Source organism: Orbicella faveolata, unplaced genomic scaffold (genome assembly GCF_042242905.1).
Source record: "Orbicella faveolata isolate gen_17 unplaced genomic scaffold, um_ofav_v1 contig_12, whole genome shotgun sequence".
Taxonomy (NCBI): domain Eukaryota; kingdom Metazoa; phylum Cnidaria; class Anthozoa; order Scleractinia; family Merulinidae; genus Orbicella; species Orbicella faveolata.
In genome coordinates this window covers 21,002,887-21,028,963 of record NW_028301539.1, presented here as the reverse complement: position 1 = coordinate 21,028,963, position 26,077 = coordinate 21,002,887, and the positions used below count along the sequence as shown (strand labels likewise).

Here is a 26,077-nt window from a genome sequence, read left to right as displayed (position 1 = left end):
AACAATAAAAATCTTTCAGCTTATATTGTTGTAAAACCAATCCTTGTTTAAAACTTTTTATTTTCCCATGGTTCATTATTTATGTACTCAATAATCAACAACTAATATTAAGACAATCACATATTTTCATTATCCAATCAATCAATCCATTCATTTATTTTAACATGTTTCGTTGAGGAGCTAAGAACTTGTTCATCCTGGAATGAACAGTTATAACATTGATAGATGACTACAAATAACATGCAATGCTATTTGTTCAGAAACTTCAGTCATGGTTATATATCGGGAATATCTCCCAGCGCTGGTTCACAATCAAAGGACTGTTCCATAGATGGGGTTATTTCTTTTTCAATCTCTTTTGCAATGTTACATGTTCGGTGTCTAATCTGTGCTGAATTAAAGCTCTTACATCAATGGCTTTTACATTCCATAGGATTTTATTACAACAATACTGCGGTGACCTATTGCTTATGCAATCTGTACCTAAGCATCACGCCATAGCATAAACAATTCATGTTGCATGATGTGGAAAATTGACTATTATCAGACAATAATATAATGTGGTTCTTAATGTCCCACCCCCAGGAAGACTAAGATGATCAAATTCCCTCCCCCTGGACAGGACAAGGCATCAAATGCCCAGGGTTTGCCACGGGGGAGATGTTGAAGCTTTGATTTGACACACAACTTAAGAGTGCCTGTCTGTAAAAATCAGACAAATTCTTAATTTCGTGGCAAGGTTCGAAAATTCAATTTCGCTCATATTCTTATGGTAGATAGGCTAGGGCATTACAAAAACTACTGGATAGTTTTTTTGGCAAAATATCCTTTTATTTCAAAGAAATATGCAAATTACCAAATTCCGTTAAAATCGTCATTTGACGCACCATTTCATCAAGCAAGTTTGATAGCCTCACATGCAAAACCACATCATTCTTCCGTCTTTAAAACACTCAAGATCAGTAGCACAGTTCTGATGTACAAAGGTGTAACATTGGGGTAAAATTGAAAAATTTATTTAAGAATCATTTCTTGTTAGAAATAAGTCAGAAAGTGAAGGAAATTGGTTCCTATCTTGAAATTATGTCATTTCAGTCAATTAAGATGCATTTTAAGCTAATTTTCTATTACCCATGATGCAATGCGGCCATGCCCTTTTTTGTAAAAAATGCATAAATACCGTATTTAAGGAACACTTTGGCAAAAAATGTTAATTACAAGCTACTAAAGACAAAAACAGTTAAAGGGATGCCAGAATTTGTTCATGTTCATCCAATGGAACTTGATAAATTGGCCTTCCCCTCCTTCGCTTTGACACAAGTGGTCCACAAATGTACCTCACAGTTCCTGGGAATACTCCTGCCACCTTATCATCTAGTTTGTATGTGCAATCAATAATGTTCTCCCTTAAAAAGAACTTTCCGAGAAGAACAGCCTGTCCTTTGGAATAAATGCTTCCACTATAAGGATCCTCAAAGTTTTCTTGAAGGGAAATGACTCCACTGCTAGTAACTTTAAGGAGGTAGTAATCATAGTGGCTGTCCTCTTCAGCTGCCACAGCCACAATACTGTCTTTCATTGCCAGGTCAGCAACTTGAACTGAATGTTCAATGGTGCTTGCATCTTCAGTTGTTCTGGTCATGACACCTGAGGGCTCTCTTGACAGAACAATCTCCTTCCAGTTGCCCACCCATTCCTTATTTTCACAGCTGTCAAAATTCTCAACAATGCAACCATGGTAGTAACAAGATCTTTCCCTCGTGAAGACTTTTAGCTGTTCACTGCAAGTCCTTACAGAGTGTAGTTGTCGAATGCCTTTGACAGTGCAGAATCTTCCACCTTCCCTGTTATGTGCAACACTCAGTTCTCCACTAGAAGGCAAATAGAAGACACGCCGCTTTAACTGCACTGACTTCTGCCGAGCAGGAAATGAGGAAACAGCTGGTTAAGAGAAGTTCTCTTTCAGAAAGTTACAAAGATCTTTTGCGTTTCATAGTGTGACTTTCGTGGAGAGAACTGCTTAGGTCGCCTTCTGTTTGAGATGGGAGCCAGCTGCATCTTGTTCTCCCTTTGCATGGGAGGTGGCAAAGTAGTTTCGCTGGACTGTGTATCCAAGAGTTGCCAGGGAACAAGATAGGTCACCATAACAGTGCCAGCTCTTGTACTGTCCTGCACATCCATCTGTGAATTCATGCATTTTCTTAATGGTGCAGTTGGATTCTTCTAAATGCTTTGAAATTGACTTCTGGATGTGAAGGACAGAGTCATGATCCTGGGTGACGTCATCAGAGATTACAAACAAATGCTCCTTACAAATTGCTGGTTCCTCTTCTGTGCTCTGAACACCATCCACCTCAGCATTTGAATGCCTGTAAAGAATTGTTACATGAAGACTTACTTTGTTTACATCAAAGTATTGGGACTGGATTTCATCTTGAAACCGACAGGCATAACCCTCAGAATAGTCATGGATGCACACGGCTTGATCAAGAGGAAGGTTTTCAAGAAGAGAATCTAGCTGCTCCCTTTGCCCTTTAGCAAGAAAGGAATGGTAAGGAAACTGTCCTAAAAGCTGAATGAAATAATCGAACAGTTCCTTTGGTCCTGTGCACTTCTCAACAAGGGCTATTTTTTTCATGTCTTTTCCTTCAGTGGTAAGTTTTCCAGTTGACACATAGTCGTACCGCTTCCATTTCACTTTGTGATTGCCAACACCTTTCTCCTCTGGCAGCAAAACCAAGTTGTGAACTCCACAGTCTCTGCACTCCCTTTTCAAGCATTTCAATTTATGATAGTCTTGGTCTTCAGGTTTGGGGCAAAGTGTTTGTTCAATAATATTTCCAACTGAGGTATACACTTCTGTAACTGCTTGATTAGCTTCTCTGCTTTCATCGATCACTCTCTTCCTAAACTTCATGCAGTCTTTGAAGACAATTTGAAGTTCAACGTGCTGGCGACACATGCAGGTCTGTCTATCTCGTTCCCTTGCTCCCCTAACAAAATAAAGCTTCAGGTTTTCAAATTTTCGCTGAGATATCTTTATCTCTGGGTGCATTGACGCAAACTCAACGTAGGCTTCCGTTTGGGTTTTTTCAAGCACGTGTTTCGGATGTTCAACCCACGTTTTCACTCCAACTCATTTTCTTATCAAGTCTTTCTTGTTTCCTGTCGGTCTACTTGCCACCATTTTCCAATAATCATAAACAACCTCTTTGGTTTCTTCAGTGACTGCATCCCGCCTGGTTTTTCGTTTGGTTTCAAGCCAGCTTGGCTCTTCACCTTTCAAGATCATTTCGCGTTTCTCAATTCCCGACTTGATGCTTCTTCTATCTAAGGCTATGAGCTTCGAAAGTGTCTTCTGGCTTCTACTCTTTTTAACATTTTCACCAAAAGAAAGTGATTTTGCCGCTCCAAGTGCAGCTCTTCCTTTGTTTGACTTGTCATTTTTGACGGCTTTAAGGCCTTGGGTGAGATCACCAGCAAGCGCTTTTAGTGCAATCACTTCTTTCTCCTCTTCTGGCGTTTTTATTAATCCGTGTTTCTCGAGCACTTTCCTCGTCTGTGGACTTTTTGATATAGCTGCCATTATTTCTGCTTTCTTCTCCAGGGTATCTGGGAGACCCTTCTTAGCTCGTCCAATGGCACGTTTCTTGGCCATCCTGTTTGGGAACGGCGTACCAGTAACTTTGATCCGTGCGGCTTCCGCCGCTTGAACCTGTGTATTTTGGTCTTTCTTTTTTTGACAGTATCGCGTACTTCGTTCTCTAGCCATCTTTCTCTCTCACTCAAGTTTTCCTTTATTTTCTGAAGCTAACTTCTACTGGTTTTGTTCGTGCCGACGTTTCTTTGTCATGTCTTTGATTGGAACATACTGTAGTTGTCCGCTCTTGGCTTCTCGACTTTTCTCTCTGGCTTCTCGACTTTTCTTTCTGGCTTTCACGACCTTTTGAATAATTTCCTCTCGGTTTTTCTCATAATGTGCTCTTCTTTTCTCTTGTCTTTCCTTCTTCTTTTGTTCTCGCCACATCTGAATCCTAGAAACTCCAGAATCCATAATCGCTGCATTCAATTTTACGGCCTTGTGCTTGCGAACAACACAGTACTTGACTACGTGCTTGAAACAAGCGGCATGTGCTCAGGGAGTTTCCCACTCATTTCCTTACCTGATGAAATATTTTACTTCCTAATAAGGAAATCTAGAACAATGCTCATCGATTCTGTAGACTGTAGGATGATTTGGAAGGAATGGAAGCCGCCAAAATGGCCAGAGCGTTGCGCTTGTCTTTGCTCGAAATTCGATCGCTTACCTTCCTCAGGATCAAAATTGTCGACCTTATGTTTCGAACAAACTTCATAGCCAATATTTTCGTCGGCTTTTAACAGATTCGATCGATTTTGGTACCAAAATTTAGCTTGTCATTTGAGCATTTTGATTATGTCAACATTGACACGCTCCAGCGCACTCGTCGTAAACAATGCGACTGGGAAATTTAATGATCAGAATTATCGCGCGCCAGATCACACCGCTTGCCAACTGTTTAGAACGCAGAAAAAATTCAAATCTTGGCGACGTTTCGATATAAACACAAAAAGGTGGAAGGAAAGTGAAAAGCAACTTATGAGCATTACATTTTGAGGTTAAATTGTTCTGTAACTCAGGAATTATAGCTCGCACAATGAATTGAAAATTACCTGTGTCTCCCAAGCTTGAAGCGTGATGCATCATATGGTGAACACTTTTGTTGATTTTAAGGAAGATTTAGCACCAATTTTCAGGCTTTTGTTTGCCATTTTGCTTAAAAAGGAACCTTTTCCATCATCTGTGAAGTCTTACGGTTATAAATGAAACTTAAGTTGGCAAAAACAAGAAAACAGTCAACAGTGAAGCCCGCGCACGTTACGCGTGACGCCATGTTTTTGTCGCTAACTTAACAATTCGGCTCCGATTATATTTTTTCAAAAATCCTTTATTCTACTTCTATTTAGTCCAAAACCATCTTCAACACATGTGTAACACTTTTGGAAAGTCTCAAGCAGATCTGATCATTGTGCGCCGAGAAATTCTTAAAAGATTCAAGCAAATCCGTGATTTTTCCATTAACGCGTGACAAGCGTGCTACTGATCTCAAATGTATTTTTGTGCAATGTTTAAATGTGTACTGGGTTGATTTTAGGGAATGTTGCGTTGTCTTTTTGGGTGCAAAATAGTTAAATTTCGAAGACATGTATTTCATTCACTTAAAAGTACTTCATGAATATAATTAATTTTCAACATGTGTGAAACCTTCAAATGGATTAAGCTTCTGGTTGTTGAATCGGAGAAGGATGGTCTACAGATTCCTGTAAAAATTTCTTTGGGCAAATGATTGTGAGCGACGCGAGAGCTTTTCAAAGTACATCAAAAATGCAACTATTTGACCATCCATTGTCAAATTTCAATTTACGGGTTAGACGTATATTTTAGCATGCGCCACATGACTTGACCTATAATAAGTTGAAATAGACACAGAGCTGATAATTTCGAAATGTTCTAACCTTATTTGTTGTAAAAGGCAGGTCCAAAGTCGATTTGACGTGTTTCTAGTCGATCTCTCACCATTCGTTGCACATAAAGCAGAAGTTTGCTTTTGTTTACACAAGGCTAACATCCGATGTACATCGCCTACTGTCAACCATGGCAGGTCCACACCAGCCCTCTGGGTTGCCAGACGCAGACCTGCCTCATCAAAAATATATGTATGTATGTATGTATGTATGTATGTAACCTATTATTGGTCGAATATCATGAATCTGTGACAGTCTTTCTGTGCATATGAACATCACTGCATCTAAGTCAAAAATGGCTGAGTCATTTGTAGATAGTTGCTTGCTTTGCACTGCACCAAAATATTACGTTTGATCGATTGCTGATCATTGCTGATAAGCGTGTCGGCGCAGCACAATCTTACAGTCTTTATTTGTTCATCACACAATGCCGTCATGGCATATGCTGCCCATTTTGATCTAATTTGTATAGAGCACTCTCAGGATAGGTGAAAAAATTTAATCATTGTTCATCTGTTTGTTCTTATATATAATATGCGTATATTTATATAATTGTATTCTATAGTGTATGTGGCCTCAGTCCAAATCACGTTTGTTGTACGTTCTGATGTTTCAGACAACAGCTGATAAAGCTAGTGCCTGTATTCACTAGAATTTTAAAAAAATCGCCATAAACAAATTATAGATCAATGAAGCAAGAACTAGCTGAAATAAAAATAGGAAATCACAATGTGTCTAATTCATAAGAAAAACAGACTAAATTTAATTAGTACATAATTACGTGAGTAAATAGCCCTGGCCATGCCATTTTATTTGGCGTATTTTGTTTGCTTAGTGGCAAGGCATTGGTATGTTTGTAACAGAAAATAGACGACTGTTGTCAATACAGTCCAAAATTATTGTCAGTAAAATATTGTAAATAAAACACCTATTGACCGGTTACCTCCGCGGCCACCATTTGGTCATTCCAATAAGGGTTTCATTATTGTCTTTACCACTATTAAGCGGCCACCGAAGATTTAAAAACTTTGTTTTGGAAAGGGCGACGGCAGATAAGAGTCTGAAATTGAAGGTGCATGACGAGTGATAATTCAAACACACATCTATCTTGATTGTCTTCAATTGACTCCCGGGGGGGGGGGGGGCACTGCCATATATGGGCTACATAGGTATGTGCTGCTGTGAAGGGTATGGTTTTCAAGCAGTTTACTCTAGGATAGGGTATATAAATCAGAGCGTTTGGGTCTAGAATAGGGTATCATTTTTCCCAAAACTGAATAGTTGGTTGAAGATTTTATCTAGACTAAAGAAACCAGGAATTGCCACTCAAAAATATAAAAAAATCAAATCGGCAAGTTTAAATTTACGTAAATCAGCCTCAATAGTGTCGATAGATGGGGGGATTTGGGGAGTTTACTCTAGTATAGGGTAGCAAAATTCAGCTGAACTGGCTCTGGTATAGGCTAAGGGTTCCAAGGTCCCAGCGGCACATCGCCACCTAGAAATTTCCAAAGTACCTCCCCCGGGAATTGACTCCATGTTCACCAAGAAATTTATAACCGGATAGTGAAAAATTAAATATTCAAGGTACACCAACCTCTAGCCCCATTAAGCGGTCACCACCCATTTCCCTGAGGGTAGCCCACTGTATTACATGTAAACCAAAAATAATTGCACAGCGCAAAAAGACCTATGTATGAGTTTAGCGTTATAGTTTTTCGCAGGGCATGTAGGTAGCGATGGTCGAGTAAAAGATAACAACAGGGGCAATGGTAAACTATTCATTCTTTTCATTTCTTAATTTAATCTCTTCCTACTCAACATGATTGTGTGCTCCCAGTGGTTCCAAGCGTTACGGAGCCTTACATATTAGGATAGAAATTGTCCTACCTCTACCCCCTAAAATGGGATGACAGCATTGCGTGACGGACAAGGAACCGCTGAAAGCAAGCATTCAAGCCATGACAGATCGAATAGGGCAACATAGCATGATTGGGTCATAATAAGAAACTGAGCTCAAAATTCAACACAACAACTAGGAGATTGGATAGTCGCTATGAAAAATAGATAAGCTTAATTAATATGTATCAACAATATAAAGATAGCACAGATTTCTTTTATTTAATTACTAACCAATTTGAATGATACAATAAGTCCGTTATCAATAGCTGAACTGCAATCATGTATTGCAATCTGTGGCGAAGGCATACGGAAGCTGCCATTCCAATGGCCCCAAATTCAGCTTGAGGAGATGGATTTTTTGCCTTACTCTTGTGGTTAACTGCGGCTGCTGAGAGGAGGGAATGAAAGAGTGGGGCCCTCTCCTGAATCTTCACTGACAGTTTTTCCATGCTGAAGGATAACATGTCATCCTTACTCAGTTTTCTTAGGCAGCTTGGATCTTTGTTGGAACAAAGCTAGGAGCATTCTTTCTCTAGATCCTTGAACACAAGCTCAGCTCTTTCTTGAGGCTCTTGTTCTGCCATGCAGCATTGGCGATTTGCTTGTACGTTCCACGGGCAAGCAATTCGCTTAACGGTTCGAGATCTTTGGGCAATTTTCTCTCTGCATCTTTTGACAGCCATTTAACTTTTATCAGCATGTCAACTGCTTTTGTGTTCTGAACACTACTTTGAAGTAACTATATGGAAAAAAGCCTCATCAGGTCCATCACAGACTTTTTTCAAGGTTGGAGCATCGTGATCGTCGCTTAGCAGTTCTCCTGATTGTTTGACTGTGAGCGAATCTTCACTTGTACCGAGGTTTCAGGTCTACTTCCAATTTTTCCTTTGCTCGACAAGTGACCAATGTTTTTTCAGTTTCGCAACTCGGTTTCTTTAGACGTACTCGTTTTTGATCGATCACAAAGTCATTGAATTGTTTCCATCCCTTTGAGAGTATCACACTTTCGTTTCTCTTTTTTGATGATGCAAGAGCATAAATTACAATAAATGGATGAATCAGACATAGCCTTTTTGATCTTTTGAAATGCAAAGCAAAGCTTTGTACAAAAGTACATACAATATACATGCGACCATATTTATTTTTAGCATTGCATGATATAATTATTATCACCACAGTGAAATTGGCAGCTCAATTTTGCTATGAGAATTATACTGCTACTAGCAGCTAGAATTTTTAAACTGAAAATGTGAACTTAACAAAAGTATAGGGAATATGTTGTACCATGGCTAACAATCTACATTTACTCACCTGGAGCCATGATTGCCAGTTGTCCTTTCAAGGCTGACAGTTCCTCTTTGAGGGATGTATTCTCTGACTCCAGTTTCTTATTTTCTGCAACGATCTTTTGTAGATTTCTCTCTACGTTGAAAGTATCAAGCGTTGATGTGTTGTAGACTTATTTAATAGCAACTGTTGTGATGTATTCTGATCATTCTCGACGATAATGACATAGTCATCTTGCGGGGGTTGTTCAAAATATAACAAAGGCTGCTGAGCACTAGGGCTCGACTGTATTCAGCCCACGTTTGAGGAATGCTTGTATCTGGGTAGCTGGCTTGTAGGATTGGATCAGGTGCCGCTGGGAGTTGATAGCTATAGGCAGCTTGTAGAGCTGGAGATGTAGGGACTGGCAGGTTTGTTGAAGGTTCAGTATCACCAAGTGCTGCTGGAAGAAGATGAGCTGCTTGTGGTGCTGGAGTTGTAGGGATCGGTGATTTTGTTGAAGATACAGTATCACCAGGTACAGGTGGAAGTAGATAGGCAGCTTGTGGAGCTGTAGCTGTAGGGATCGGTGGTTTTGTTGAAGTTGAAGCATCACTATGTGACGCTGGAAGTAGATGGGTGGCTTGTGGAGCTGTAGTGGTAGGGATCGGTGGTTTTGTGAAAGTTACAGTAACAGCATGTGCCACTGGAAGTAGATGGGGGGTTTGTGGAGCTGTAGCAGTAGGGATTGGTGGTTTTGTTGAAGCTACAGTATCACCATGTGCCGCTGGAAGTAGATGGGCAGCTTGTGGAGCTGAAGCAGTGGGGATCGGAGTTGCATGGGGTGGATTAGTGGAATTTGGAGGAAATTTGCTTCCGTACTTGCTGACAAACATGAGCTGACCCATGCTGTTGACGGCTGATTGTGCTGCAATTTCTTGTTATCACCTTTCATTAAGCTTCTTGCCTTTTCGCTTGGCTGTGGCTAACTGATTTGTACCATTTATGTCTTTTTTTACCATGTTGCCTTTACGTTTTTTTGCCTACATCTTGTTCCTTTTCTTGGTCAAGGCTTTCCTTCATTACGGCCATTGTTTTTCGTTTCCTTTTACCCAGAGAGCCACTGTTTCCATTTTCTTCTTGAACATCTTTTGATGGAAGATCTTGTAGGGAAACGTTGGAAAGGTCACTTGAGATCGTATCTCCAGAACTAGTGCCCTCCTGTCGTCTCTTACTCATGGTTTTCACACAATACTCTTCAAATTGATCGAGCACTTTCTTCTCTTCTGTGTGAGAGAGCAAAATCATATTCATTATAGCTACTACTTTTGTGGTAGGCCAGCTCTCACAGTCAACAAAATCCATCAAAACAAATCGTGACCTAATAACGATTATTTTTCAAAGGGAGATCTTACTTTAGTCTGCTATTTTCACTATTTTGCCAATGTATGCTTGTTTGTTGTTATCTGGTCCTCCCCAAGTAACTTCGACTTCTTCTCCTGCTTCAAACCCACCTCTTAAAGCACACCTGCTCTTAGGAATAACTGAAAACGACTTATCCGACTTAAAATAAGCACAGACATTGGTTAGCCATAGCTGTCTTCGTCTCTATTGAGAATTAACAGGTGGAATTTTGGCCAGTTTAAACAGGAGCAGCACTGACTCTGAGAACGCTAAATTTTCCTGCCTGCCATTAAAGAATTTTTTTTTTCAGTCTGCCAAAACCTGTGACACAAATCAGTGGCTGTAATGCCATCATGTGTTCATGTGATCGACAATCTCGCGACCACGTCACCCACTAAAATGACGTCCTGTCAGTATTGCGTAAGAAAACCTGGGTGTTTTGGAGGTGTATGCATGTGGAAGTCTCCATCAAATTTAATGCAACTGCCTCAGTATCTAGCTTAAAGGACCTCACCGTTTGATTGCAAAAAGTTCATTTGAACTGAATATAATCCAAAAAGACGGAAAAATGCCACTGATGATCAGGATAGATTTCAAGAAGTTTCCATTCGTTTCAATTTACCACAACAAAAGGAAAGCAATTTCAAGGAGGAATTTAAAGAAGTTTCAGTCCCCCTCAAAGCCATGAAAACTGTAGGCTTTGCTTGATCATCCCTGAGTCCTTCAACTCCAAGAAAAGGTGGCAAGATGAAACAAACATCTACTGCCTGCGAAACAGTTATCAATTTAGAAACAGAAGCTGAGGTCATCGATGAAGATTTGGAAGAAACTGTTTTCCTCGAGAATGGAACTATTGAGGAGAAATACACTGAAATTGAAGCATCGTTGTTTTGCAGTTTGCTGAATGCAGATCACTCTGTAGTGAATGAATCACCTGAAGATTATGAAAACACCGAAGCAGCTGATTGCATGTGGATGAAAGTCACGCTAATGTGTTGCTGACCGAAAACGATGATCCGAATAATGATGACGAGTGTATGTATGAGTTGGAGGAATTTGACGATAACTTAACTATCAATTCACAAACCAACGAACATTTGCAAACTTTCCCCATTCCATCAATACCAGTTCTTGAGAGTAGTCAATCCACAAACGATAATCAACCCGCTTGTGGCAAGTCTCAACTAACAAATCCTGCTATGATGACTTTGTTAGCTTTGTTTACAGTCAAATATCATTTGCCTGGGGAAGCCATTGCACATTTACTTACACTGCTTTCTTTAGGTTTACTTCCTGATCACAACTTGCCATCTATGCTAAAGAGTTTCAAAGCTTGTTTATGAAATCTGAACAGTCCAGTCAATTTTCATAACTTCTGTTCTTTTTGCTTTGCACCGAGTTTTGAGACCCAAAGGTTCCCGTAGCTACTTTCTTTATTTTCCTATTGCAGAGCAGTTGTAGATGTTTTTTAAAAGACCTAGTTTCTACACTTCCTTACAGCATTGTTTTAACAGAAAGAAAAAAGAACCTTCTAACATCGAGGACATTTATGATGGGAAACTTTACAAAGATCTCGTAAATGAAGGTATGTTGAGCAGCAGAGATAACATTTCCTTCCTTTTTAACACGGATGGAGTACCAGTTTTTAAATTTTCAAAAGTTTCAGTATGGCCTTTATTTCTGGTGATCAATGAACTACCGTATGAGAAAAGGATGGCAAAAGAAAAACAGCAACTTTTCTGAAACCCTTGTATGAAGAACTTCTGTTAATGGGAAGGGTATTACAGTAGAGTCTTCAGAAAGAGGCAAGTTTTTATGTAGAGCTTTTCTTCTAGGCGGGAGTTGTGACCTCCCTGCCAGGTGTTTGGTGTGTGAAAGCCTGCAGTTTAATGCAGAATATGGCTGTTGGAAATGCCTTCAACAAGGAAGAACAGAAAAAGTTGGTATTCGAGGCCACACAAAAATATTTCCATATATAAGGGATAATCTGAAGGGCCCATTGAGAAATAAACAGGATACTATAAAGCACTCTTATGAAGCATTGATGAACCTTCAATCTGGCCAGAAACAATATGCAGTAAAGGGAGTAAACGGGCCATCCTGGCTTTTATTTCTGGAGAATTTTGACATTGTTGCGGGAATGGGAATAGACTATATGCACGGAGTTCTATTAGGCATTCAGAAGCTTCTTTTGAAGTTGTGGTTTGGCGACACCTATTCCAAAGAGCCCTTCAGTTTTCGGCTCTTAGTTGGAGTTTTAGATGATCTTCTAAATGACATCCTTCCAACTTTAGAAATAAGGAGAATGCTGAGGTCAGTAGCTGAACACTTAAAACACTGCAAAGCGAGGGAACTACGTTCATTTCTCTTGTTTTATGGAGCTCCCGCTTTATATGGTATTCTTTCCAAAGATTACTTTCAGCATTACTCTCTGCTTGTAAATGCCATACATTTGTTGTTGAAAGACTCAATAAGTGAATCAGATCTCAATGAAGCTTAGAATTTGCTGTTTAGTTTTTGTTCCAGTTTTCCCGCCATTTATGCGGCATGTTTCACTACTATGAACATTCACCAGCTGTTGCACTTAGTTGATGATGTATGCAACTTGGGACCACTTTTCATTGTTTTCATCCATTGTTTTCATTTTGAGGATAAGAATGGTTTTATTTTGAAGTTTATTAATCAGACACAGTCGATATGTAGACAAATATTATTAGCTGTGTCCGTCTCACAAAAGCTACCAGAAATTCGTACAAGATACATCCTTCATCACTTAGAGGCAGACAACTTAATATCACAGCCTTTTAAGCAGATACTCCCCTAAAAAATCTTGCGAGCTTGCACCTGTTATTTTTGCTTTGGGAGCCCCGCAAAAATGAGAATCAAATGGAGAATAATTCTTGGCAGTAGCTGAACTCTTTCAATGTGCCCTGCACACTGTAAATGTAACCTCCTTTGTTCAGCTCAAGATAAATGGGTTTTACATTCATGGATTAGACTACAAGCGCTTAACAAGGAGGAATTGTTCCGCGATCAAATACTTTGATGGCAGGTGATACAGTTTTGTTCAGGTAAAATGTTTTATTCAGATTGCTGACTTCTTGGAAAATATTCTAGATCTTCCATTGTGCTACCCTCTGTACTGCGAGAGTTATGACAACTCTACACATATTAACATTTTCTCACAGACGGACTGAACCAGACTCATATCAGTTGATATTAAAAACATCTCAATGAATTGTACATTTATCAATTTTAAAGATGATCTTAGCCGGGCTTATGTGTGTGTTTCCCAACAAATTGGAGACCAACTAAAGTTGACAAGTGCAATCAATGGTAAGAAGCATGTTTTATACTGTTGTTATGCTCAAAAGCTGTAAATATAACACGTGCCTCTGGTGAAGTCCTGATCCTGACCTCTTTTACTGGATATGATGTAAGCGGCCTTTTGTAAGTTGTTATGGTTTTGGCAACCAGATATATAGCCATACTGGTATGCATGACATGTTCGTGATCTTGAAGCTGATAATTGTTTATCTTTTGGCTGTACATGTTTTAGTTGTTTTTAAAACTGTGACAAGGCCCACCTGGCTGTAAACCAAGTAAGATATTTTAATTTCTCCCTTTATTTTTTGTTGATGTACAACTTTAACCCTTTGTATACCAGACTTTCGGATTTTTTTTTGTAGCTCAATTTGGGGGTGTAATGCAAAATGTCATACAAATTGATCAGTAGTGAATACCACCACCCAACTAGACTTGCCACAAGTCGACCTTTTCATAATCCTTGACTTATTTATCTCCCTCGAGACGGCGAGAGGGTAATCTTCGAGTGGCGAAGTTGCGAGGGTGAGTGCGAGCGACATAAGCCGCAAGAGGTCAACTTGTTTCACTTGCAGGAATGTGAATCACAGCGTAAATTTTTGGCGCAAAAAACATGATTGACATTTCTCACTTTTCATGTGCTCCACGCGCGATCGTCGCGAAAGCAGAAAATTATTTCCATCAAAACGTTTAGGAGTGTACGAGTACTGTTCCCTAACTCAAATAAATTTATTTGTGTACAGTGCAGTATGTAGTCAGCAACTGGCAAACAGCAAAAGTTGTTCCATTGAGTAATAATTTCTTAAAAGACAAAACGGTGTTTAAGCGATCAAGAATTATTTTAGTCTAGATTAACCAGCTATCGACCAGAGAGCTGCCTGACAAATGCTATAAACTTATGTAGATCTAGCTTGTACCGACAAGAATCCGAATTAACTAAAGAAGGCGTGATAAGTTGGGGAGAGCCTTAATTCTGTAAAGCTCTCGTGATAAAATAACGTTGAGAATCGAAGTCGCAACGAACGGCAGAGAATAAAAGCGCTGTTCCCAAAAGTCCTTCATAGATTGACCACTGCTTTCAACACGGTAAAACGGCCAAGGCAAAGTTGCTGCAATACCCTTTCTTTGTACAGAAAAAACTTGGTCATTCAACTAAAGCAACTAAAAGTGCAACAAGTACACAAACTCCAGGAACAGCCCTGTTCTTCTGGGAAAGGTCCAAACTTAATTAATTCTCTCAAACGATATGGATCATGCAGGAGCTCAGATTGCGTCCATAAGTAAACAAACACGTATTGGTCGGATAAATAGCCTTCCAGTGCTTTTCCCTGTCCTTCTTTTAAAGACTTGAAATTAAGTAGGATAGACCATATTCAATTGCTTCCATAAACTTCATATTCTTAAGTATATCCGAGAACAAAAGTTAAATGAAAAAGATTTTTGAACTCAGCAGACATTTGCTCTGCGAGTTGTGTTGTTGATCGCGAGCGACGTCATGACATATAGTCAGTACTTGTTTGTTCATTGGTTAATGTGTGTATACGTCACCGGTGGAAAAATCCACCGGTAAAATTTGGCGCGCTGCAAGTGGGAAAAGTCCTTTCCAACAGCGAAACCAACAGGCCAGGAAAGAATTATTGGAAAGTACTTTTAGAAAGTCTACCACCCAACCTACCTATCAAATTAAAGCTTAATGTTTATTCTATCACTCTGATTAATTAAAAAGTCAAAATTTCAGATATTACATGTCACCCAAGAGGGCAATTCCAAAAAAAAATGACATTTTTTTGGACAAAAAAGTGATATTTTTATGAACAATGAGCTAAAACATGTTCCCATGATATCATGACTCAAAACTATTAACAGAAACTAAAAGTACAGTGAAAGAGCTTTCATTTGATACCATGGGGTCCCTATTTAGTCAATTTGGGTATGATCTGAGGGAAATTTCAAAAGTTCACTTTGTGGTGGAAAATATCAGAATATATCAAAGGTCAATGATAACATGAAAACGGAAGTTATTTTCTTTCATGGACACTACAGATCGGGTAGAAATAGTCCAGGGAGGTTCTCATTTCAACAAATAAGTCTAAATGCTAAGGCAACCCCTTGCTCGCTTTCTAGGTCTGCCACGCACTGTTCCCCTGACCACATCAGCATCACCACGGTCTTCGTCATCATAGTAATAGTTTTCCAGGGTGTGAAATCTTTCGAAACAAGGTGCAGGACACATCCTAATGTGGCAAACAGAACATGCATATTGGGTATCAACACGCTGCATATGCACTTTGCAGTGGGATCTAGTAGGCATTGATACTGGAAAGTGGCCCAGTGAGAGGTTGAATCTTCCTTCATCTGGCAAGGATCGATTGTTCTGTTGCTTTCTGCGATAAACACATCCCCCTATTAGCTTCTCGATAAGTTCCCAGCAGAAAGGGAGCATCCGCTGAGCCTTTTGTGTTGCTGGAGAGTTGTGATGTGGGTTCTTTCTTTCTAAAAGGTAAGCATTCATGATTGCCACTTCCACAAAATAGAAGAACAACTTCATGTACCAAACATAGCTTTTAGTGTTGCGTTGATAGTTTCTTACTCTCTGCTCAGCTAGATCCACTCCTCCCATGAACTTGTTGTTTAACTCTACAATAGCTGGCTTCTGGACTTCTTTTTACACGCACTCTCCTTTCTCTTTGACCACCCGTGTTACTGTTGAACACTCACTAGTCGCCGGCATTGTTGTCAACAAGTGGACAAAGTTGTCCTTCCATGTCAAGCAGTGAGTCTACCTTTCTGCCTAAATACACACTGCCCCTTTTCATGGACTTGATCTCTTTGTCTTTGATGTTCATAATATCACCAGGTAAGCCTTTCCTGCCAGCTCGCACAGTGCCACATGCCAGAGTCTTCTCCTTTGCCAAATCAAGGAACGGTGCAGGACTTGAATACCAATTGTCCACAAAAAGATTATAGCCCTTTCCTTCAAGTCCTTCTAATAGCTTCATTGCAACATGGTGAGCCACCCCTTTCTCAGGATCATGACCAGTCTTGCCAGGGTACACGAGTAGATCCCAGACATACCCACTTGATGACTCAGAAAGAGTAAAGTTTTTTACTCCAAATCGACTGGGTTTGTTTGGCAAGAACTGACGAAACCCAACTCTTCCCTTGAATTTTACAAGTGTTTCATCAATAGCAATATTCCTTTCAAGGTTCAGTGCTCCTTGAATGTTTCTTCTAATGATATTCAACAGGTCTCTGATTTTATAGAGTTTGTCATAATCAGGACTGTCCTTTGGCAATTTAGCAACCTCACTTTCATTGTCAACAAAATGCAGATAACGCAAGATTTGAAGAAACCTTGTTCTAGTCATAACTAGCAATACCTGGGGTATTTGTCAGGGTGGACTGGCCCCAGTAATCCACTAGTGAAGGTTGCTGCACAATCCCCATTGAAAGGTACAAACCAAACCAGGTTTTGAACTCCTCAATAGTGAGGGCAGTCCAGGGCGTCTTTTGGTTGCGAGGCTCTTTTCATTGTTGAGTGGCATACCAATTGGTCTCAGTTATGATGAGATTGTAAAGATCATCAGTAAATATCAGTTCAAAGAAATCCAATGCTGACTTGTTTGGTAACATTCTTACCTTCAGGCCCACAGAACTCTCGTCAAAATCAAAGTCATTGTGAGAAATGACATCCAATCTCCACTCCTCGCTGTCAGATTCTTCTTCTTCCTCTTCGTCAGAAGGCATTTCGAATTGTTCTTCATCTTCTGACTCTTCTGAATGAGTAAGAAGAGAGGCAAGCGGTAGGTTGTCCTCAAATTCCTCTTCATCAAATTCAAGATTTTCATTGCTTTCCATGTCAGAATCTCCAAAAATTTGCCGAATTACACGATCAGCGTCACCTGAATCCTTGGCATCCATTTTTAAAGCACCATGTGAGAAGTACTTCGGAGTTTTGTTGGGAAAAACCTTTTCAAAGCTTGAAAACTGTGAAATGACTCGATAGAATCCAAACACAACTCTTTAGGTACCCTATTAGCAATAGTAGAACTCCCCTCTAGGCAAAGTTTAAGATATGTGCATATATTTTTTCTTGTCAGAATAAATTACGCATATATGTGTAACTGGTAAACAAAGGGTTAACAAAGTGTGGAAATGAGTTTAACGTAAATGTTACAAAGCCCAGGTGCTACGCGTTGTATTACATGTAAAGACATCGAAAACTCAGAACTTTAACTTTAATACATCCAGTTGTAAATCCAAACATCCACAAGCTAAAGTACTGCGACAAGCTTGGTTCATTTCGATCAGCCCAATTTAAGCAATTCAGGTTCAGCTAGTCCAGGTTTTCTCAGACATCAAAGTGAACTAAGTAAATACGGGAACCAAAAGAGTGAAACTGTGCAAATGTGACCCTTACCGACTGTTTCATTCCAAGTACAAATGTCCAATGTTCTTCCAAAACAACAACATGGCGGATCGAAAAATCAAAGACAACCCACATGCTTCATAACACGTGAGGCAAACACGTTATGTCATACACAGGTCCGCACAACGTGCGCAATGGTAGCTACAGTAAACAATCATTGTGTTTTTCATGTTGTATCGATTGCATCACAAGAAGAAACATGGCTATGAGACTAAGAAGGAGGAGGTTGTTGTTTTTCCTACAATATGGTTTATGTTCACAGATTCAGCCAACAACGACAACAACCACATTGATGCTGTTAAATTTTGCTGATATGCACTTACAGAATATGCAAACTGAACGATCTTGGCAACTGAATCAATGAAGGGATTCGGCGGAGTGTGATCTTTTTTCTTTACGATTTGTTAAGGGACAAACAAGACCCAACTGCCTGTTTGCAGTTGTGAAACTCTGATGCCCTGAAGAATTCACACAGGTCAAGCTATCACAACTAGTGCTGCGCTACTGGTCAAATTGCATAAGAAAACAAATGTTATGTATTTAGGACAGCACAAGAGCAGTACACACCACTCTTGAGCTGAGCCTTCTGATCCTCTGTAGTTTTATTTACTCTGGCATTAGATTTCAAGCAAACATGCTGTTGCACGCTTCATTGGTCACACCAAATATTGTGTTTGGAATTTGCTACGCAAACAAATATGAAATCTCAAGCATGATTCTAGCACGAATCTGACTGCAACATTAATTCACAACTGTCATCGCCTTTTCTCAAAACATTCAATGAGAAAACAGGCATCCTCTTATCTAACAGTTGCCTGGCGTGGGGACGTCTTACTTTTCAATCACTTAGTGACCCCGCATGTTTTGAGTATTATCATGTTCATGCAATGAACACAACAGTACTCAAAACATGCAGACACTACTTGATGACTGGATTATGTTTTAGAAATGGACAAGTTCAGCTACTTGTACATTCATATACATGTATTGCTGTTGTGGATCTTAAGTCGACTCTTGCTTACTTTCACATATCCAACAATCACTTTCAAAATCATTAGGAAAAAGCGGATCAATTAAATTATCATCGGAGGAAGAGTCTTTGCAATGGTAACTAGGCTGGTAAATGGCAATGTCTAAATCATCTGATCGCTGGTGAGCCTGTAATGTAGAATTTATTTTACGATTTTTATATATTGTGCAAGAAGGTTCGTGTTCGTACAGCCTGGGAAAATTGCGTGCCCGGTTAAAATTACAATGCGCACCAGATCAAAACATTGCGATCACGCAAGAGTGTTACAAAAGTAAGGCTTTTGTTTGGCAAATTGTTAGGTTGGGGTTTACATTTCACACAGCCAAAAATATTTTGCTTAATGCTCGGTTAATTTCGGATGGACGACAAAACCCTAGCAATGATCCTCTCTTTTCTAAGGCTCTTGTTAGGGTTACCAAAGGCTAACAAGCAACCTAACATTAGCCTTGTTTTTGTTAGCCTCTCTAGCTGTGAGCCTAACCAAAAAATTGTTGGGCTCAATTTTGGTTCTTGTAAGACCCTTGAAGCCTTTAATGTATGTTTTCAGGCCTTTCTCAGGCCTGATTTTGGCTCTGTTAGGCCTACAAAATTTCGTACAGGTCCTCCTTCTTGCTGAAAAGGGGGGCAGTGGTAGTTTTTTGATGACCCAGAGCTTTGACAACCCAGAGTAATCATTCCTATGTTTGCCTTGGTATCTGTCTGAGTGGCCATCACTCCGAGATCTTTTGAAGCTCTTCTTAGTTTCTTTACTGAGCTTGGAAGTGATTCTGTTGGTATCACTAATGTCTTTTATTGCTTTAGGTAGATCAACTCCAAAAAGCTCAGTTGTTGGGTTTGATGGAGCACAAAGACAGCGGTAGCTTGTATGTAGCTCAAGTTTTAGAGCCTATTTACACCTAAGATTTAACTCTACGTTGGCATTAGCCATCAACAGAACATTCACATGATCCCTTGCATGCAAGTACTGCCGAAAATCCCTTGGTCATAAGGCAGATTTAACTCTGAGAAATATGTCTTGCATCTTAAAAAAACATCCACACTAAACTCACTACATAACCTCAAGGAAAATGTCATGGATCACAAATTTCAACCCAAATATGAAAAGGGACTCACATATCACCATCAGTCTTACACCTGAGTACCCTCCCTCACTATTTCTATTCTTTAATTGGTTTAGTTGCCATCAGCAAAGCCAATCTGGTAATGGCAGTCTGGTAGGAGAGACTACAGACACCAAGTAATAATGTTATAGTCTGAAAAAGTACATGTACTGTTAAATAGTCAAGTTGCTGCCATCCTTGTTCTTATTTTAATAGTGACAAGTTGTAGTCTAAATATTACTGCTCATTATCCATACAGAATGAATATCTCAATTTGAATCTGGCAGCAGCACCAACTAAACAGATTCAATTCAAACTTTTTTCAATTCATTAGTAGGGTCTATGGAGGCACACATTAATCTTGCATTGCATTCACAATCAAACTTCAGCTGTTATATTGGTTACATCTATCTTACATTATCTTTCTTATAGAGAAACAGATTTCACATGTGTTAAGACCTGACCTGATAAAGCAATCATGCAGTTGTTAAATTAGAGCATGAATGCTTTTCACCATTCTGACATCAAACGTGTTGAAATTACTTTAGAAAGTTCCCATCTACAATGTAAAAAACAAAACAATAGGCAGAGGTAGATTATTTCAGAAGGGCCAAATAATTGCGCTGCCTCTCCCCCTCCCCTAGTTTAGGATATCAGTGGTGTTTTTCACAAGTGAGATTTTTGTTTTTCTGTTGCTTAACATTTGTGTACCCCTCTCTCTTGTCCCTCTTTGTTGAAATTCCAGATTTTCCCTTGCCCCGTACATAAGTTTGTCTGATCAAATTAATGTTACAAAATAGTCATCAGTGGCCCAGTGCCAGGTTCTCAACCAATGTCAAAACTGCTGGTGACATTACGTCATCTTAGATTGAATCATTGGCATTTTCCTCCTCCAATGCTGAACTTTCTCTCTAACTTGTCCACAATCATCTCATAAAGTTCATCATCTTGCAAAAATTCCTGCAATTCATCTAGAGACTCATCATCAACTCATAGCTGTCAGTATCAATTAGAGTAACAATTGCATCACTGTTAACATTAATGTCTTGACATACATTACATTTCAGCTGAAAAACATTGCCCTGTAATTTTTTTCGCTGGGTTGCTCTTCATTTTTGAGAAATAACATATGCAAAAAAGGCACTTTTCCTAGTGGCATCTTTCTGTCAAACGTTAAACAAAAGAAACCTTTTGTTTTGCTGGACAATGAAATCAACAGTGTCACATTACGCGCTCATTGTTTGCACTGATACAAGTATTCATAAAAAAGCCTTTCTATTCATGTTGTTGCATTAGTGTGAGGGCCATGACCCATAATCCCCCTAGAGTTGTAACTCCCATAAGCCCTTGCAGTATAAGTGTAATAAACAAGAAAGCACATGGTCAAAAGTGTTGACTGTGTTTGTGGATTAGTTCGCTGTTTCCCACTCAAGACGCTGTCAAGATCCTGCTTTGAAGCTCTATCAGCCAGCAAGTAACAAAATTGGTGTTTCCGGCCAGGCAGTTCAGCTGATAGAAGGAAAGAGCGCCATCATTTACACATCCAAATACCAGCCGGTGTCATCAAGTGATGCAAGTATGGCCGCATGCCCAGTGAACTGTTCTGGTAAAGGCGATGCAACCAAATAGACGAGGTAAGAGACTAGGAACCTGTATTGTCGAGTAGAGTGTCACAATAAAAGTTCAAGTAAGAAATGGCGGAGTAGCTTCAATTAAGAACCCACACGGAACTGTGCGAAGCGACCGTAGAAAATGCCAAGCTGGTTGCAAAGCATTTGAAGATAAATGAAGGGGAACTGAAGGACAAAACAAAGGTTCTGATCATCAATAAAATCGCTAATGTTATTGAGAAAGAGTTGACAGGTGTGGAGGAAGAGGAAAAAGTGACTTTTCTCCAAGCTATCGTTGAGATATTGGTCGACACTCCTCCGCCACTCGAAGATGTTAAAGAAGATAACAGTGAGTTAATTTCTTTAAAGAAAGAAATTGAAGAACTTAAGCTTTTGCACAAACAGAAAATCACGGAATCGGAGAGTAAAGTAGGTAGTGCTAAGGTCAAGCAGGAGCTAAATTTACAGTCAGGTGATGGCATGTCATCCCCTTTGCATTCTCTTATTGAATCCACGAGTGTACTTTGACGTCAGTTTAAGATTACCAGCCAGATTGGTGATCCAGACCAAAAAGATAAATTGAATTATACTTCATTACAGAAACAAATTGAAACAGGTGTTGAACAAAAGTACAAAGAGCATGAGATTGTGGATGGAGTGATTTGTGCCATCAGTCCTGGCTGAGTTTTAAGAAGTTTTCTGGAATCCTTGAAGGATCTGTCACTTGACCGCCTGAAGAAGATTCTTCGTAGTCATTATGGGGTTAAGAATACTGCAGAATTGCACCAGAGTTTAGCATCCATCTGTCAAAATGGGAAAGAAACACCTCAAGCATTCTTAATGCGAGCCCTCGACTTGAGACAGTAGATACTCTTTGCAAGCCAGGAAGGGGAAGACCCATTAAAGTATGATGCTGGTCACATCCAGCAGCTCTTTTGCAGAACTGTTGAGACTGGCATCCAGGATGACAGTATTAGAACTAAGCTCTGCCCATTCTTAAGCAATCCATTGGTTGAGGGTGAGGAACTAATTCATCAGCTCAATGTCACAGTCTCAGCCGAGGAAGAAAGGATAAAGAAACTGAAGAACCAATCGAAAGGCAAATCACCTACAGTGTTCAAGATCAGTCAGGAATCACCAGAACCAACCAAAGTACCTCCCAGTAAAGTAGCGACCCCAAAGGAGGACCCCAAGTCAACCAACAGTACTAAATCAGAACTTCAAAAACTCAAGGCTGCAGTTGAAGCACCCAAGACTCAGTCTTAAGGCTAGGTCTGGTACAACCCCCCAGCCCGAACAAGGAAGAGGAAACAGATGGAGCAGCAGAAGAGGACAAGGAAGACGCAAAGTGAGACCGCGCCCACCCAAGTGTTCAAAGTGCCTTGCAAAGGGAGAGCAGTGGTGTAATCATTGCTTCAAATGTAGAAGTAATAGTCACTATGCCATTGGTTGCCGTTATGGTGAGTTGTTTGGACAGCGGCCATTAAACGGAGACTGGCTGCTTGTGCGGCACCAGAAGTAGCCGACACCTCACATATGTCCCACCAATGTAACTGCTGTGGCCGAGTAGAAATGCAAGTCCCATATCAGCACTGTTCCCAATGCCAGGTGGTATGGTGCTGTTCTTGGAGATGCCAAGAGGAACAATGGCCGAACCACAAGAATATATAAATAAATAAATGGATAAATAAAGTGTCTTCATTGTTCAAAAGATAAAATTACGTATCTCATGTTACATTAAAAAATAACAATGTTAATGGGCTACAATACGTCTCTAAATAAGATAGATATTTACATAGAAACAAATACAAAAATCGAATAAAAAAAGTGCACTATTTACAAAGCTACATTGTACTTAAAAAGTATCCTATTAAAGAATGTATTCTTGAAACGGTCTGAGTGAATGGTGGGCATTGCGGAAGATTTATTCCTTAAGTTGTATCTTGTAATCTTAGTCTCAGGGAAATTAGCTCTAAGAGGGTGGTTTGGGATATTAGAAACCTTCCTACAAATTCTATAATTTTGCACTTTAAGTAATTCACCTATCTCTAATTTCTTGGATATATAACTGCGTTTAAAGCATCAATCTAAAAACTGCTGGGCTATAGTTAGCTCTGATTCGGAGGCACCATACACAGATAAAGCATAAGTAATATTAGGTAAAACTATGGAAGAGAATAAATGGTCTACTTCTGCTTGGCTACATCCTTCTTTTCGGAGGCATCTGATGACATACAAGCATTTATTTGCTTTACATAACTTTCCTTTAAGATGAGTGCTGAATTTGCAGTTCGGCTGAAATGTGAGACCTAGAATGGTTACTGTACTAGTCTGTGGTATGCCTATAATACTATTGTATACCTCAGCAGTGTGTCGTTTTTTTATACATAATAAGCTCTTTACATTTTGTAGAATTTGAATTCATTCTATTTTGGCCTGCCCACCGTACAAACTGATTTATTAAGTCTGCAGAGTGATCTGTATCATCATATACCAGAGCAATAATCGTACAGTCATCAGCATATTTAAAACCAAGTGCCTCATTCCTTAATTTAATCTCCAGATAGTTAAGAAATATATTGAACAAATAAGGTCCTGAAACACTACCCTGGGTTGTGCCTTTGTTTACTGATTTCCAATTACAAACTGAACTGCCGAAAATAACTCTTTGTTTTCTATCTCACAAAAATCCTAACCACCAGTTTATAATACGGGTTAAGCAGTATGCCAGGCTATAAAGGTGCTAACTCAAAGGGAGAACCCCAAATCCACTGAGACGGCATTTGTGAGCCACATGACACCCACACAACATGCGAAGATTGATAACCTAGTTGGAAGAAAGTGCACCGTTAAGTGTCTCTTGAACGATTCCGAAGTATCAGCTCTTTGGGACACTGGGGCCCAGGTGTCAATAATGACACAGGCAATGTTGGAGGAAACGCTTCCAGGAACAGTGGTGAAAGACATTCAGAACTGATTAATGTTGGACTTGATCTCACAGCTGCAAATGGAACCAAGATTCCTTTCATTGGTTGGACAGATGTGAGAGTAAGACTTCCATCACCAACAAAGGAAGGACAAGAAGTTCATGTTCCATTTCTTGTTACTGTTGATCGTTGAGAAATGCTGATACTGGGCTATAATGTTATTGAAGAGTTACTGAAAATGGATAGTCAAGAAGGAGAATCACCCTCAGGATTTGGTATCCTAAGTTACCTCAAAGCAGCATTTGTAGATGGTGGTGAAAGTCAGTTGGAAGCCCTGATTAATCTCATCCAAGCCCCAGAAGATGACTGCCTGTGTAGTGTACGGACACCAAAGAGAGACACTGTCATCCCACGTGGCCAAGCAGTAAAAGTGTCATGTGAGGCAAACACCGGTCCTGTGTTGACAAATTTTCCTGTGCTGTTTGAAGCTGATGAGCTGTCTCAGTGGCCAACAGGACTTGAGATACATGAAACATTGAATACTGTTAAAAAAGGATCTGTGTCCCAAGTTGACATCGAAGTTCACAACACAAGTGATCACAATAGTACTCTTCCGCGTCGTACTCTGCTGGGTAGATTGCAGCTCAGAAAATCTGTTACACCTATGGAAGTTAAATTAGCCTCGACAGCTGATAGTAAAGAACCTGAATCTCAATTTGCTGATGACTTGAGTACGGGTATTAGAGAAGGAGATACCGAGTCAGATGCCGCTACCCCTGAAGTTGATATGACTGGTCTAACCATGCAACAGCAGGAAGTAGTCCAGAAGATGTTGAAAGAGGAAGCTGCATCATTTGCAAAGAATGATGATGATATTGGGTTTATAGAATACCTTCAGATGGATATTGACTTGTCAGACAGTACACCAGTCCAGAGAAATTGTCTCAATCCCACGGCCCCTTTATCAAGAAGTGAAACACTACATTGAAGATCTACTCAACAAGCAGTTCATCACAAAATCACGGTCATCATATTCATCTCCAGTAGTGTGTGTCGGAAAAAAAGATGGAACTTTACGTGCGTGAGTGGACTATAGAGAATTAAACTGTTGTACCACTCCTGACCAACACCCAATCCCAAGGATCCAAGAAACTTTGGACAGTTTAGGTGGGAACTCTTGGTTCACGGTATTAGATCAGGGAAAGGCCTACCATCAGATGTTTATTTCACCAAAGAGCCAACCGTACACCGCTTTTATTACTCCATGGGTCTGTACGAGTGGGTGCGTATACCCTTTGGCCTAATGAACACACCTGCAAATTTTCAAAGGTATATGGAACATTGTCTTGGAGAATTAAGAGACGAACTAGCCATCCCATACTTGGACGATGTCATTGTGTTCAGTAAATCGTTTGAGGAACATGTTGAATGTGTACAAAAGGTACTGTGCCGACTTCGACAACATGGTATTAAACACAAACCATGTAAATGTAAACTGTTCCGAAGAGAAGTTTGTTTTCTGGGGCGTATTGTTTCAAGGG

The 26,077-nt window shown here is 39.8% G+C and overlaps 1 protein-coding gene, 1 long non-coding RNA gene and 2 pseudogenes across 2 annotated transcripts in view; 1 reads left to right on the top strand and 3 right to left on the bottom strand.

Annotated features, from left to right (window-relative positions):
- LOC149117105 (uncharacterized) overlaps nucleotides 1-26,077 on the bottom strand; it is a 256,173-nt gene that overhangs the window by 86,376 nt on the left and 143,720 nt on the right. The gene's annotated exons all lie outside the window — the stretch shown is intronic.
- LOC149117126 (uncharacterized) lies at nucleotides 810-4,176 on the bottom strand (annotated as a pseudogene).
- On the top strand, nucleotides 8,305-14,127 carry LOC149117125 (uncharacterized). Its single transcript, XM_089283574.1, has 2 exons — nucleotides 8,305-11,843; nucleotides 11,875-14,127. Exons 1-2 carry the CDS (start codon nucleotides 11,578-11,580, stop codon nucleotides 12,614-12,616), a joined length of 1,008 nt encoding a protein of 335 aa, XP_089139700.1. The 5' UTR covers nucleotides 8,305-11,577; the 3' UTR covers nucleotides 12,617-14,127.
- Nucleotides 23,446-24,034, bottom strand: LOC149117124 (uncharacterized; annotated as a pseudogene).

Excerpts from the sequence above, each read along its gene's own strand:
- LOC149117125 (XM_089283574.1), top strand. The coding sequence starts at position 11,578 with ATGTTTTTTAAAAGACCTAGTTTCTACACTTCCTTACAGCATTGTTTT. Across the intron at positions 11,844-11,874 it reads AAAAGGATGGCAAAAGAAAA|AACTTCTGTTAATGGGAAGG; the intron begins ACAGCAACTTTT and ends CCTTGTATGAAG.